The sequence below is a fragment of the Carlito syrichta genome, unplaced genomic scaffold (genome assembly GCF_000164805.1).
Source record: "Carlito syrichta isolate Samal-C Ts95f unplaced genomic scaffold, Tarsius_syrichta-2.0.1 Scaffold311833, whole genome shotgun sequence".
Taxonomy (NCBI): domain Eukaryota; kingdom Metazoa; phylum Chordata; class Mammalia; order Primates; family Tarsiidae; genus Carlito; species Carlito syrichta.
In genome coordinates this window covers 646,676-659,742 of record NW_007255929.1, presented here as the reverse complement: position 1 = coordinate 659,742, position 13,067 = coordinate 646,676, and the positions used below count along the sequence as shown (strand labels likewise).

Below are 13,067 nucleotides of genomic sequence, written 5' to 3'. Positions count from 1 at the left end.
CGCACGCGCGCACACAAGCAGAGCTGTCATAGCTCAGTCTGTGCTCATAGTGCTTACATTCTAAACAAATCTGAATGAACTGCACCCCAGAAAGAGCCACTCCCACCTCTGTTCAACAGACTTTGGATAATAGGACTTGGGCTAGAACCTTGGAGTAGCCAGCTGGAATGTAAGCTACATGAGAGCATGGACTGTTTGTTTACTGTCACATCCTTGGTGCCTCACATGGTGGGGGTAGTGTGTCACAGATGCTCCAGGCTTGAATAAAATGATACTTATGTCAGGGAAGGAAAGAATTCCAGGTATGGATTAGGAAGATAGAGAATTTGAAGGAAAGTGTTTTAAGAAGAGAATCAAATTTTGCAGAAATATGAAGAGGATGAAGACTGAGAAAGGTGATTAATGACTTCTGGGAGCACTTTTCGCAGGGTGATGGAGGCTTTGACTGAATGAGAGTGGGGGTGGAGGTGAGTGGATACTATTGTTTTCAAAATGTTGAACTGTAAAGGGAAGGAGAAAGATGACTTTTTGAAGCAGATTAAGTCATATATAGGACCCTTTGAATAAGCGAGTGTAGAAATATTTGAGGAAAGGAGATAATCATGGGCTATGCTCTTTATATTTTTGAATGCTAGGAGTACTTTTAGTGGAGATTTCTGAGTCCATTTTTTTCTCTTAGCTCTGTTGAATACTGTTAGCAAACTCATAGGTTTGAGCAATATCCTATGCAATAGAAATAACATATTTCAGATGTTTACACGTAAGTTGTTGAGTTTTTATTTCCCAGTAATACAGCTTTTGCATTTTTATTTTAAGAAAATGATAATATATCTTAGACCTTGAGCACTTAAAGACACAAAACTAATTTTAAAAAACGATAGATTTTTTCTTTTTTTTTTTTAAAGATGTGGGGTACAATTCAGGATTAGGTATATAAGTGGATATCGTGTAGGTGACATTTGGGTCTCCCATTGATCCTCACTTCGGATAATTAGGTTTTCTGTGTAATTTCTCTGTGCTCTGTGTTTAAATGTAGAGTGATTGCATATATTCTGTGCTTTACTTGGTCTTTTTGAGCTACTACAGTCTTTCACTAATTTTGTAATTATAGAAAAGTATTCAATTTTAAGAATTTTGGCTGGGTGCGGTTGCTCAAGCCTGTAATCCCAGCACTTTGGGAGGCCAAGGTGAGAGGATTGATTGAGCCCACGGGTTCGAGACCAGCCTGGGCAACTTGGCGAGACTTCGTCTCTACAATAAATAAAAAAATTAGCCGGGGATGGTAACATCCACTTGTAGTTCCAGCTACTTGGAAAGCTGAAGTGGAAGGATCACCTGAGCCCAGCAGGTTGAGGCTGCAGTGACTGTGAGCATGCCACTGCACTCCAGCCTGGGAGCCAGAGTGAGACTCCAACTCAAAAATAAATAAAAAAGAATTTAGAAAACCAGTTAAGTCAGCTTAGTTGATAGCCTAAGGAGCTTCATGAATTTAAAATGTTTTTTTCCAATCCAGAAAACATCCTATCTTAAGTGTTTTAGATTTTTTATTAGGAAGGAACTATAGGGATTATTGAGAGATGAAAAATGGGGGGTGGGCAAGAGGGGGGGAGGCGGGTGTAAGATACGGGAAAAGTTGCGACATATCAATTATCAAGAATTCTGTCCAGAAGCTCTGCTGTGAAAGGAAGGCCCAGGAGTTTGGCATCTAGATGAAAAGGCAAAGTTTGGAGGAGTTTTTGCAAGGTGGGAGATAGGATAATTGATGACCTGTGGCTCTAAAAGAGTTGGGGAGGAGATAAGACCCAGGTGAAGTTATCAGTCTTAGACTGGAGAAAATATATTCAGTCTCTTGTAAGTATAGGAAGGAAGGAAATGATGTCTGCAATGATGATAAGGTGCTTAGTTTGTTTGCTTTTAGAGGAGACTGAGATCAAAAGGAAGAGAAGCCTGCTGCCCTATATTTTCTCTTTGGAGTCGGAGGTAAAGTCACCTGAGGTAAAGGGGCAATTAAGGAATTTGAAGAAAGTGGTGAATGGAGGATTATTAGGTAGTATTGATACCCAGCATATATAGACAATGATGAATTTGTGACAGCATTATAAAGTTGTCTTATTTTCCCACGAAGTCTGCATTGAGCATAGTATAGGAACAAAGAGGGCAGACTGGTTAGAGTAACCTAGTATTGGGAATTTGCAGCTTTAAAGGCCAAGGAGTAAAGAAGTTGTGGGTGTTGTCAAGACTGTGCTTAAAGTCTTGGGCTGTGGAATCCAGACTTGAGGACTTAAAGTGTGGCCACATGAGAACTTCTCTGAGTAGTCCATGCCTCCCTTCCACCCTTTGCCTTTGACTCCGCCCACACGGAGTGTAGGAGGCCACTTCCCAAAATTAATTTTCTTCCATACTCAAAAATTGCGCCACATATTTTTATATCTTTTAACTTACTTCCAAGTTTGTCATATTGTAAACCTTTAAAATACGGTTTGCTGTCAGCTATAGATTGAACTTGTTTATCCTGTTTGTACTTTTGTTAATCAGTGTTGTAGAAGTAAAATGAAATATATAAAATAGCACATATGCCACATTGCCTCCTTTTTAATGATTATGTAAATTTTTCTTTCTTATATAACAGTTAATACTCTAAGCAAATAAATATTTTTGAGGTGAGAAATCTTATCACTCTTTTTTCTCTTTGCAAATTTACAGTATTTGTTCATTTTAGAGAATGCAGATAATACTCCCCCAAAAGACAAGAAATTAAAACTTTCCCATAAACATACCACTAGAAATAAATTGTTTTGAAAGATATCATTCCCAGTGTGTATGGGAAAGAATGGATGGGGATGGTGTACTTTTTCTCTTAGACATATATGTTTGTACATTAATTTAAAAACTTTTTTCACTTAATATATGTCCTTAATATCATAAACATCTTTCCACATCATTAATTGTTTTTCAGCATTTCGAAGTATTACTTAGAATTCTATCTCCTGACTTAAATCAATTTTTATTTTAGGGTACTTTTGTTGTTTAAAGTTTTTAATAGTTATAATAAGCACTGCTTTGAACATGATTGTAGCTGAATCATTTTACTTTTTCTCAGTTACTGCTGGATGAAAGGGTATAAATGTGAAGAAGGGATCCCTTAGTATTTAAGTTACTCAAACAGTACATTCAGATATAATACACTCAAGCTGTACTGACTGATGCTATGTAATCTGATACTAGGCTTCCCATCTCATTTTTTTGAAGTAGCCACCTTTCATGGTTTTGGTTTTTGTTCTGATGGAGACTACCATAATTCTAAATAATACTTCTTTACTTTATTAACATTAAACAGTATTTATTGGTTATTGAATCACTCCTGAGGGAATTTGAGCTAAGGAGAAAAGATTTAAGCAAGGAAATTTACAAAGGACCAAAATACCAAGCAGTACAAGAAGTAGCTGTATTAATTAGCCATTGAAAATTCTATCTCAAAAAAAATACTATCTGATCAGAGAAATGTCCATGATTTTTTGAGAAATATAAGTGGAAGCTGTGGTATACAAAATTATGTTTTCAGTATAGTTGAGTTTGCTTTATGTATGTATCTGTGCCTGTATATATACATACGAAGAACTGCAAAGTAATTCAGAGAACGTTAACAGTGATCATCTCACAGTAGTAGAAATGCGGTTGATTTTCAAATCACTTTTTATACATTGGTGAAATTGTCTAAAATGACTACGATAAAAAAGTCATTTTTAAAAGTCAGCTATTTTTCAGTAATAATAACAAGAGTAATAGTATTCATGGATTCCATGTTTTGGAGAATTCTATGACCAAGCATTGCACTGAATGCTTTGTGTTTATAAATTAATTTAAGCATTAACCAACCCTGTAAGGTAGACAGAGACTATATATTTCTATATATATTCTTTTCATAAGATCACATGGCTGCTGAGTTGGGCCAGTGTTGGAGTCCGGACCTGATTCTAAGGCCCAAATTCATACATTTTTATGATATAATGAATAGAATTGATTTTTTAAAATGGTGGTTAAGACCCGATGCAGTGACTCAAGTCTGTAATCCCAGCACTTTGGATGGCTGAAGAGGGAGGATTGCTTGAACCCAGGAATTCAACACCAGCCCAGGCAACATAGTGAGACCTCATCTCTACAAAAAAATCAAAAAACTTAGCCAGGCATGGTGGCGCTTGCCAGTAGTCCCAGCAACCCAGGAGCCTGAGATGGAAGGATCACCTGAGCCCAGGAAGTCGAGGCTGAGGTGAGCAGGTATTTTTTTGAGGAACTTCCATACTATTTTCTATAGTGACTGCATCATTTTCATTCTCACCAATAGTGCACAAGGTTTCTGGTTCTCCATATTTTTGCCAACATTTGTTATTTTCTATTTTCTAATAGTAGTCAATCTAATGAGTATGAGAGGTTTTATTTGTTTCTGCTTTGTTTTGTTTTTAGTGTGAGGTTTGAATACACTGGATTTTTAAATTCTTCCAGATCCTTTTAGGAAGAATAATTAATAAGTAATATATATGTGTCATATACTTACCCAGTTGCACTACTAATATTTATGTTCAAAATTCTTGAGAGTTATAATAACCAAAAAATTGAAACAAGTCAAATGTCTATTAGCTGATGAATGGATAAGTAAAATATGGTATATTCATACAATGGAATATTATTTGGCAATAAAAGGCATGTACTGATACATGCTACAGCATGAATAGATCATGAAAACATCATGCTAAATAAAAGAAACCAGACACATGGGCCAGATATTATGTGATTCCATTTATAGGAAATATCCAGAATGGATAAGTGTATAGAGACAAAAAAGTGAAGCTGGTAATATGGAGGAGAGGGACTGTAGGGAGAAATGGCGAGTGACTGTCTAGTGGGTGTGGGGTTTCTTTAAATGGAGAAAGATACATGTAAAAAAAAAATAGGAGACGAACTAAGTCTCACTTTCATCTTCTGTTTGGAGATAGAGTATGCACAATTAAACAGTTTCCATACATTTTGAAAGTATGGGGAAAAGAAGTTTTAGAACATGGGAGGAAAATAGAATTTAGAAAAAAGTTTTATGTACAGTCATATTTCTCCTGGTGGAAGATTTTCTATAACTTTTAGGAATACAATATATGTAACTTAGTTGCTCTTAAAAATAATAATTTGTTAAATATGATTCAATGTATGGTTTATACAGAAATAATTACAAAATTTCTAATTGAATTTATTAATCATAGAAACATTTGGAAATGCATATTAAATTTGGTAGTGCTTGAAAATTCATGAACTTTTTTGCCACCTTAACATTGTGCAAATGCTTCCATATGTGAGAATTATTCACGATTTGGTTGAAGAAAAGTCTAATTCAGTTACTAACTTGAGTATAAACATTAAACTAATTCTGCAAAACTCTAGTCATATTGTTTGTCTAGCTGTAATTCTAAAGTAGCTTTGTTGTGGGGGGCCAGCCCCTGCAGAGAGATTTAGGGGGTCCCTTGGAAGGTGTGGCAGCATCAGCGATTATTCTGGAAAGAGAAAGAGAAAGAAAGAAGAGAGGGGAGAAAGAAAGAGACTGGACTCCTGCTCAAGTGACCAGAAGCCATTTAATGGGTGTAAACTCAGGGCTTTTATCCCCAAACTCTGTAAAGTTATCATCACGGGAACTCCTGCTGCTGTGGTTACACAAAAGGTAGCGTGTGCCTTTCACATGAACAGGTCCAGGTGCACACAGGACACCCCCCACTCTCAAGCATATGTATTTTTCAAACATAAGGAAAAACATGAAGTTCTTATCCAGTTTCTATGTACCCTTAATTGTTTATAGCTATATAACATCGTTCAATGCTTACACCTAAAACCAACATAATGATATATTGCCTTTTACTATTCTATGCTAATTCAAACTCGTTTCTGTAAAACAGTTGGTGCTATGGTTACCCTCTCCTAGCACCAGCTGGCCTAATACAGACTTCACTAGCCCCCCTAAATCAAACTGAACTAACCACACTTCTGTAATAAAATGGTTACTTAATTTTTCTTAATCTGTATAAACTATTTTCTAAAACCTATATCTATAAATTTCTAAAGGTTGCATCAAGAGAACCTGTGACTGTACTAAGGCTTCGCAGTGTGACTCAAAGCTAAACCTAAATTGTGATAAAGCAAATACCATAAGCCGTGGGGAGTGGGAACAAGAGACTCCTAGGTTAGCTGTGTACATTCCGGTCTCAGAGTTTTCTGTTAGAGCCAGCTGTAGCTTTTCTTGGTAGTTTGTGCCGAATGGAAAAGGAGGGAGGGAATGGGTCAACAGCTCCCGAACACATCCTAGCGGTCTCCGGGTCTACGGCCCTTCCTGATCCCTAACGCTCAGTGGGCCTCCGGCCCTTCCTGATCCCTAACGCTCAGTGGGCCTCCGGCCCTTCCTGATCCCTAACGCTCAGTGGGCCTCCGGCCCTTCCTGATCCCTAACGCTCAGTGGGCCTCAGTGGCCGGCTCCCGATACTTTGTTACAAAGCATCAGGTGAGGGGAAGTTCTGATATGTTGTATTTAGGTTTTGACAGTATGTTATTGGCAGATCATTGACAGGAACCTGTTAGTATTATACTAACATAGGTTATAGTGTCAGAGTCACAGAGCTAGAAGGAGGTGGGTTTCTACTCCTTTCCAGCCCCAGAGCTTTGGATTTGCTCTGTCCTGAACTTTCTTTTTTTTTTTTTTGAGTTGAGATCTCACTCTGTCGCCCACACTGGAGTGCGGTGGCCCCTCCCGGCCACTGCAGCCTCGACCTGCTGGGCTCTGGCGATCCTTCTGCCTCAGCCTTCCAAGTAGCTGGAACTATAGGCGTGCGCTACCACGCCCAGCTAATTTTTGGTTTTATTGTAGAGATGAGGTCTCACCAAGTTGCCCGGGCAGGTCTCGAACCCGCGGGCTCAGGCAATCCACTCACCTCAGCCTCCCAAAGTGCTGGGATTACAGGCTGAGCCACCGAGCCCGGCATGTCCTGAACTTTCTGAGCATAGGAGAGAATTACTTCTTTTTCATACTTTCTAGAAGAAATGGGCAAGGCCTGTATTTTTCTGTTTTAAGATCTTGTCTGAATGTCCACTATAATTGTACTAGCCTTTTGCTTGCAAGGTCAGTGAGAAGCTGCCCATAATTAAAGAAGACAGAAAAAACCACAGTCCATCCACTCAAAATCCACCAGACATGTGGTTTGCTTTTATGTTAGAAATGTACTATAGCTTGTTTATAAGTAGAAACGTGGTTTGGGGAAGAAAAATCTATTTGAGAGCTGAATGTCATAGAGTGCATATCTTTGTTTAATCCTTCTATGAATTATTTACCTTAACGATTTTCAGCTCTGTACTACTATTATAAGCACAATTGTAACACTGAAGGTCTGATAACTGAACCTTTGAGTGCCTTGCTCAGAAAACAGTGTTACTTTTAATTAATTTAGGTTTATGAGAAGTGCCTTTTCCTACTTAAGGTGTGGCATTTTCTGATCTTTGGTGGAGCTCTTGCTTATGGTTGTGCTGCTGGAGACCACACTTGTGGTTCCCTGGGGGCAGCATCAAAGAATCCAGTAGCAGCTGTATCAACAGAGATGTGCCTGTGTATTATTGTGGTTCAGAAAGTACTTTGAGGATTGGGCATTTTATGCCAAAATACTAACTTTGTAATATGGAGTAGTAAGGGATTTGGCAAAACCACTTTTAAAAGAAAAAAAGGAATTTGTACTGAAAAATGAGAAAATTCTAGTTCTTTTATCTGGTATAAGAATTTCATCTCATTAAGTAGTGTTTTTAGTTCCTCATTTTATTTACACATATGACCATTTAAATATATGGTGTTTATTCACTAAAAATGCCATTAAATTTTATTTGTTTCATGATTACAAATACTCCTTCAAATCCTAACAGGCTGCCTTGTACATTTTGACCAGAATAGAATAGACAAACCCCAGTTTTTATCAATGTAGGCCTGAGCTCTTTTAACAGTAAACTTGAAATCTTTTTTTTCTGTCTTTCCCTTCCAACATTTGGGTGCCCAAGTAGTAAAATAACAAAATGTTTCTTGTGTGATTACTAGTTATCTTCCTATTTTATATGAATTTGTAGCAGTTTTGTCAAGGACATTTGATCAGTACTTTTCTGTTGTATATGATTGTAAGTGATTATATTTTTATTTAATTCCTTTCCCTTAAGAGGGCAATGTTTTATAACATGTGTACATTTAAACTAATATTGTTAGATTTCTATCAATAGAGGAGGCTTACATTATCCTATGGAAAGAATGAAGAGTAGGAGGAAATCCTAATATCTTGTTCCTAGTGAGACAGTGAGGTGATCTGCCTTTTAGGCTGCCTCTCAAGGAATGCTAGAAATTGTCTGGTTGGGTTATGACATTTAAAAAAATTTCTACAGATTTTTTATATGTTGTATGCTAAAATTATAATCAGTAATTAAAATCTCAGCCAGCCATGTGGCTCACACCTGTAATCCCAACACTTTGGGAGGTGGAGATGAGAGGATCGCCTCAGTCCAGTGTTTCAAGACCACCCTGGGCAACATGGGGAGACCTCATCTCTACAATGAATCAAAAAATTAGCCGGGTTTGGTGGTACATGCCTGTAGTTCCAGCTACTTGGAAGGCTGAGGTGGAAGGGTCACCTGAGCCCAGCAGGTCGAGGTTGCGGTGACTGTGAGTGTAATCACTCCAGCCTGGGCGACAGAGTAAGAGACTAACTCAAAAAATAAAAATAAAATAGTAATTGAAATCTTAGCTTTTGAAAATTCTTAATGAATTAATTAATTTAACAGGTTATTCTGGCTGAAAAACAATTTATACCTTTGTGAAAGTTTTAAAAATTTATTTTAACCTTATACAAGTGAAAATAAATTCATTTCATACTTTTCTCCTTAAACATAGCAGACAGCATGACACTTGGTTATTTACTTGATAATTTGCTTGATTATGTGGTGTTATTATTTTGCTTTAATATATAATACCACTAGAGCCTTTTTATTTCTCTGACTTTATTGAATACTTATTGTAAGCTAGGTACCACTCTAGGCATGATATTAATAGAGTTATCTGCTGAATAGTATCAGACTGCAGTTCTTTGAATTCTGGCTGAATTTAGTGTAGTGTTAAAAGCATAAATTCAGAAACCAGATTGTTAAAATTTGAATCCTGGCTGTACTACTAATTTGACGCGTGCCTGTAACTATAATACTGTTAAGCACTAGAAAGAATAGACATTTTTTAGTATCATAAAATGATTTCTTCAGTTGTCTTATAAGTGAATACAACCCCTCTTTGCCTCAAATATTGTGTCTGTACTTGGGGCCGGTGACCTACCTCATAGCGTTGTTGTGAGGATTAAAAATAACATGTAAAATGTTTGAAATAGTGTCTGGCACATAGTGCTATAAAAGCGTTAGTCATTAGTACCATGAGTTCTATTGTTACTATGACTTCATGGTGCTGTCATCCTGCTTGTCCCATCATCTCTCTCTCTCTCTCTCTCTTTTTTTTTTTTTTGAGTTGGAGTCTCACTCTGTCGCCCAGGCTGGAGTGCAGTGGCTAATAGTTGTAGTTCTGTAGCTGGAACTACAGGCACGTGCCACCATGCCCGGCTAATATTTTGATGTATTGTAGAGAGGTGGTCTTGCCAGGCTGGTCTGGAACTGGTGGGCTCAGGCAGTCCTCTCACCTTCGCCTCCCAAAGTGCTGGGATTAAAGGCGTGAGCCACTGCTCCCGACTCCATCTTCTCTTTAAATGTCTCTAATCTGGGAAAAGATAACCAGACTTGTTGGAACTAAGTGCAAAATAAGAGCAAATTGTATGAACCCTGAGGTTTCCTTCCAAGAAAACAACGTATGAGTACTGTGTATATGTTGGTATTACATTTTGGCTGCTGAGAAACTTTTGTTCTTAGGTACAGCATTTAATAGGCATACTTATAAGTGAATCTTGAATAAGAAAAAATATGAAGTAAAGTTTGTCTTAATAAACAGGATTTGTTTTTTAGGGAAAAAGATCTTGAAGAAGCTCTGGAAGCAGGAGGTTGTGATCTCGAAACCTTGAGAAACATAATTCAAGGAAGACCGCTGCCTGATGATCTGAGGGCTAAAGTTTGGAAGGTAACTGGAAATTAAAATTTAAAAATAATCACTTTTTTTTTTGTTTCAGCTGGCTTAGTTGATGAGACTTTATTAGCATGCATGCCACATCTAGAAAATTTGTCAAACAACAGTTTATTAAAATGTGTGTTTCTGTAGTATTTGGTATGTTTAATTGTTTAATAATAATGGTCTAGTTTTAGAAGTAATGTATTCTTTTGTAGCCATTAAAATGGTGTTGAAATTTTTAAAAACCTTATATACATTTCAAAAATATAAACAATAAATACAAGATACATAAAATATAAAAGTGCTGCTGTGGCTGAGTCAGAGTGATGAACCAGTTAGAATATATTGGGCTATCATAGTGTTTATTCTTTAGTTTCTAATTTCTTGGTTATTAAGGATTGAGCTTGTGACCTCAGATAGTCCAATGCTTCCTATTATTTTGCAAGGATGTAGGGGTTCCCTGTGTCGGAATTGACTTCATTATCTTTGATTTCTAACCTCTTTACAATCCTACAAAAATATCCAAGAAGCTTAAACAAACAAACAAACAAAATCTTATTGACAAAAATTTGAGAGTTCTAAAGTCCTGTACATCTAGGACAAAATTATTAGTGACATAAAAATTGTAACTATTGGAACTTTATTCAGATACTCATTTAGTTAATAGTGAATTAGTGTAGCACAACTCTATAATTAGTTCATTAAATTATAAGGCTCCTTTTTGAAAGGTTTAAAAATATTAACTTGTTAATAAGGAAACTTTGCTTTATTTATAGAAGAAATTTAAAATGTAGTATAATTCTTTAAAAAAGCAACTGCTTGTATAGAAAACTATGATTCACTCTTTTGTATTTCTAAAGTTAAGGTACAGGAATAAAGTCTGGGACTTTTGGGAAAAATGTGAATGGCCAGCAGTGAACTATGTAATTTATCCTTTTTAAATACATTCTGCTATATTTTTAAAACAAAATTTAAATAAAATCTTAAAATTAGTCTTTGAACTGAGAAAAAAGTATTGCTGAAAGGCTGTAGGCATGGATAATAAAAATATTAAACTTTTATAAAAAAAAAAAAAAAGAAATGGTGTTTATAACTGGGTGCAGTGGCTCACGCCTGTAATCACAGCACATTGAGAGGCCGAGATGAGAGGATTGCTTGAGCCCAGGAACTCAAGGTTACAGAAAGCCTGGACAACAAAGTGAGTCTCTTTCTTAAAGAAAATGGAAGAAAGTAAATTTATGAAAATATTTTAGTTACTTGGGGAGATACAACCAATGAGTAAAATAGGATATGTAATTGCAGATATGGAATTATCACAACTATGTTTTAAAAACAATAAAGGGAAATATGGCTCTAAGTGGGTGTTGGGTTATAGATTTTTTTTTCTTTTTTTTTTGAGTTGGAGTTTCACTCTCACCCAAACTGGAGTGCAGTGGTCTGCTCCCAGTCACCGCAACCTCAACCTGCTGGTCTCAGGCAATCCTTTTATCTCAGCTTTCCTAGTAGCTGGAATTACAGGCATAAGCCACCAGGCCCAACTAATTTTTTGATTTATTGTAGAGACAAGGTCTTGTCAGGTTGCCCAGACAGATCTCAAATCCCTGGGCTCAGGCAATTCTCTTGTCTATGCCAAAGTGCTGGGATTACAGACATGAACTACTGCACATGGCCAGTGGGTGATTTTTCTTTATATTTTGCTATTCAACTGTTCTCCAGCGCATATGTATTATTCTTTTTAAAAATTTAGAATTCGACTGGGCTCAGTGGCTCAGCCTGTAATTCCAGCATTTTGGAAGGCTGAGGTGAGTGGATTGTCTGAACCCGCAGGTTCAAGGCCCGCCTGGGCAACTTGGCGAGACCTCGTCTCTACAATAAATCAAAAATTAGCCAGGCATGGTAACGCGCGCACCTGTAATTCTGGCTACTTGGAAGGCCGAGACGGAAGGATTGCTAGAGCCCAGCAGGTTGACCCTGGGGTGGCTGTGAGCGTGCCACGGCACTCCAGACTGGGCGACAGAGTGAGACTTCAATTAAAAAAAAAAATTAGAATTCATATTTTGTTATGATTACAAAAGAAATACATATATTTGTGGAAGCATATACACAGAGCAGTTCCCAACATTCCCAACATTTCTGGCATCAGGGACCAATTTTGTGGAAGACAGTTTTTCCACTGACGAGGGGAGGGATAGGAGAAGAGGGGAATCATCAGGCATTAGCTTCTTGTAAGGAGCGGCAACCTAGATCCCTAGATCCCTCACGTGTGCAGTTCACAATAGAGCTCAGGCTCCTATGAGAGTGTAATGCTGCCTGATCTGACAGCAGGTGGAACTCCTCTCACTTGCTCTCACCTCCTGCTGTGCAACCAGGTTCCTAACAGGCCACAGACTGGTACCAGTTTGTAGCTTAGGGTTTGGGGACCTCTGTTATACAGTATAACATGTAAGTACAAAGAATAAAATAAAAATCATCTGTTATCTACTGCCTATAGGTAAAATACATAGTGTCTTGGTGTATATCTTTTTACATTTTTCCCCCATGCATATATATTCAACAGAAATAGAATTATGACTGTACATAGTATTTTGAATGTTATTATAGAAATTTCAACACAAAGTATAGAGACTTGTATAATGAAGAACCCCCATATGCCCGTAACCCAGCTTTAACGACTATCAACATTTGACCAATCTTATCTGTTAGTATCCCCACCCCACCCTTATTTTAAAGCAAATCCTTGGTAGCATACTCATACTTTAATGTGAAAGTTTGAAATGCTTAAAAGAAGAGTAACTTTTTTTTTTTTTGAGTTGGAGTCTCACTCTGTCGCTCAGACGAGTGCAGTGGCCGTTCCTGGCCACCGTAGCCTCGACCTGCTGGGCTCCGGCGATCCTTCCGCCTCAGCCTTCCGAGTAGC

The 13,067-nt window shown here is 37.4% G+C and overlaps 1 protein-coding gene across 2 annotated transcripts in view; it reads left to right on the top strand.

The window, feature by feature from the left end:
• TBC1D23 (TBC1 domain family member 23) overlaps positions 1-13,067 on the top strand; it is a 69,170-nt gene that overhangs the window by 9,985 nt on the left and 46,118 nt on the right. For both annotated transcript variants that reach the window (XM_021718107.1, XM_008069155.2), the window contains exon 2: positions 10,051-10,162. In XM_021718107.1, coding sequence (XP_021573782.1) covers positions 10,051-10,162 — 112 coding nt within the window. The remainder of the gene's footprint in view (positions 1-10,050; positions 10,163-13,067) is intronic.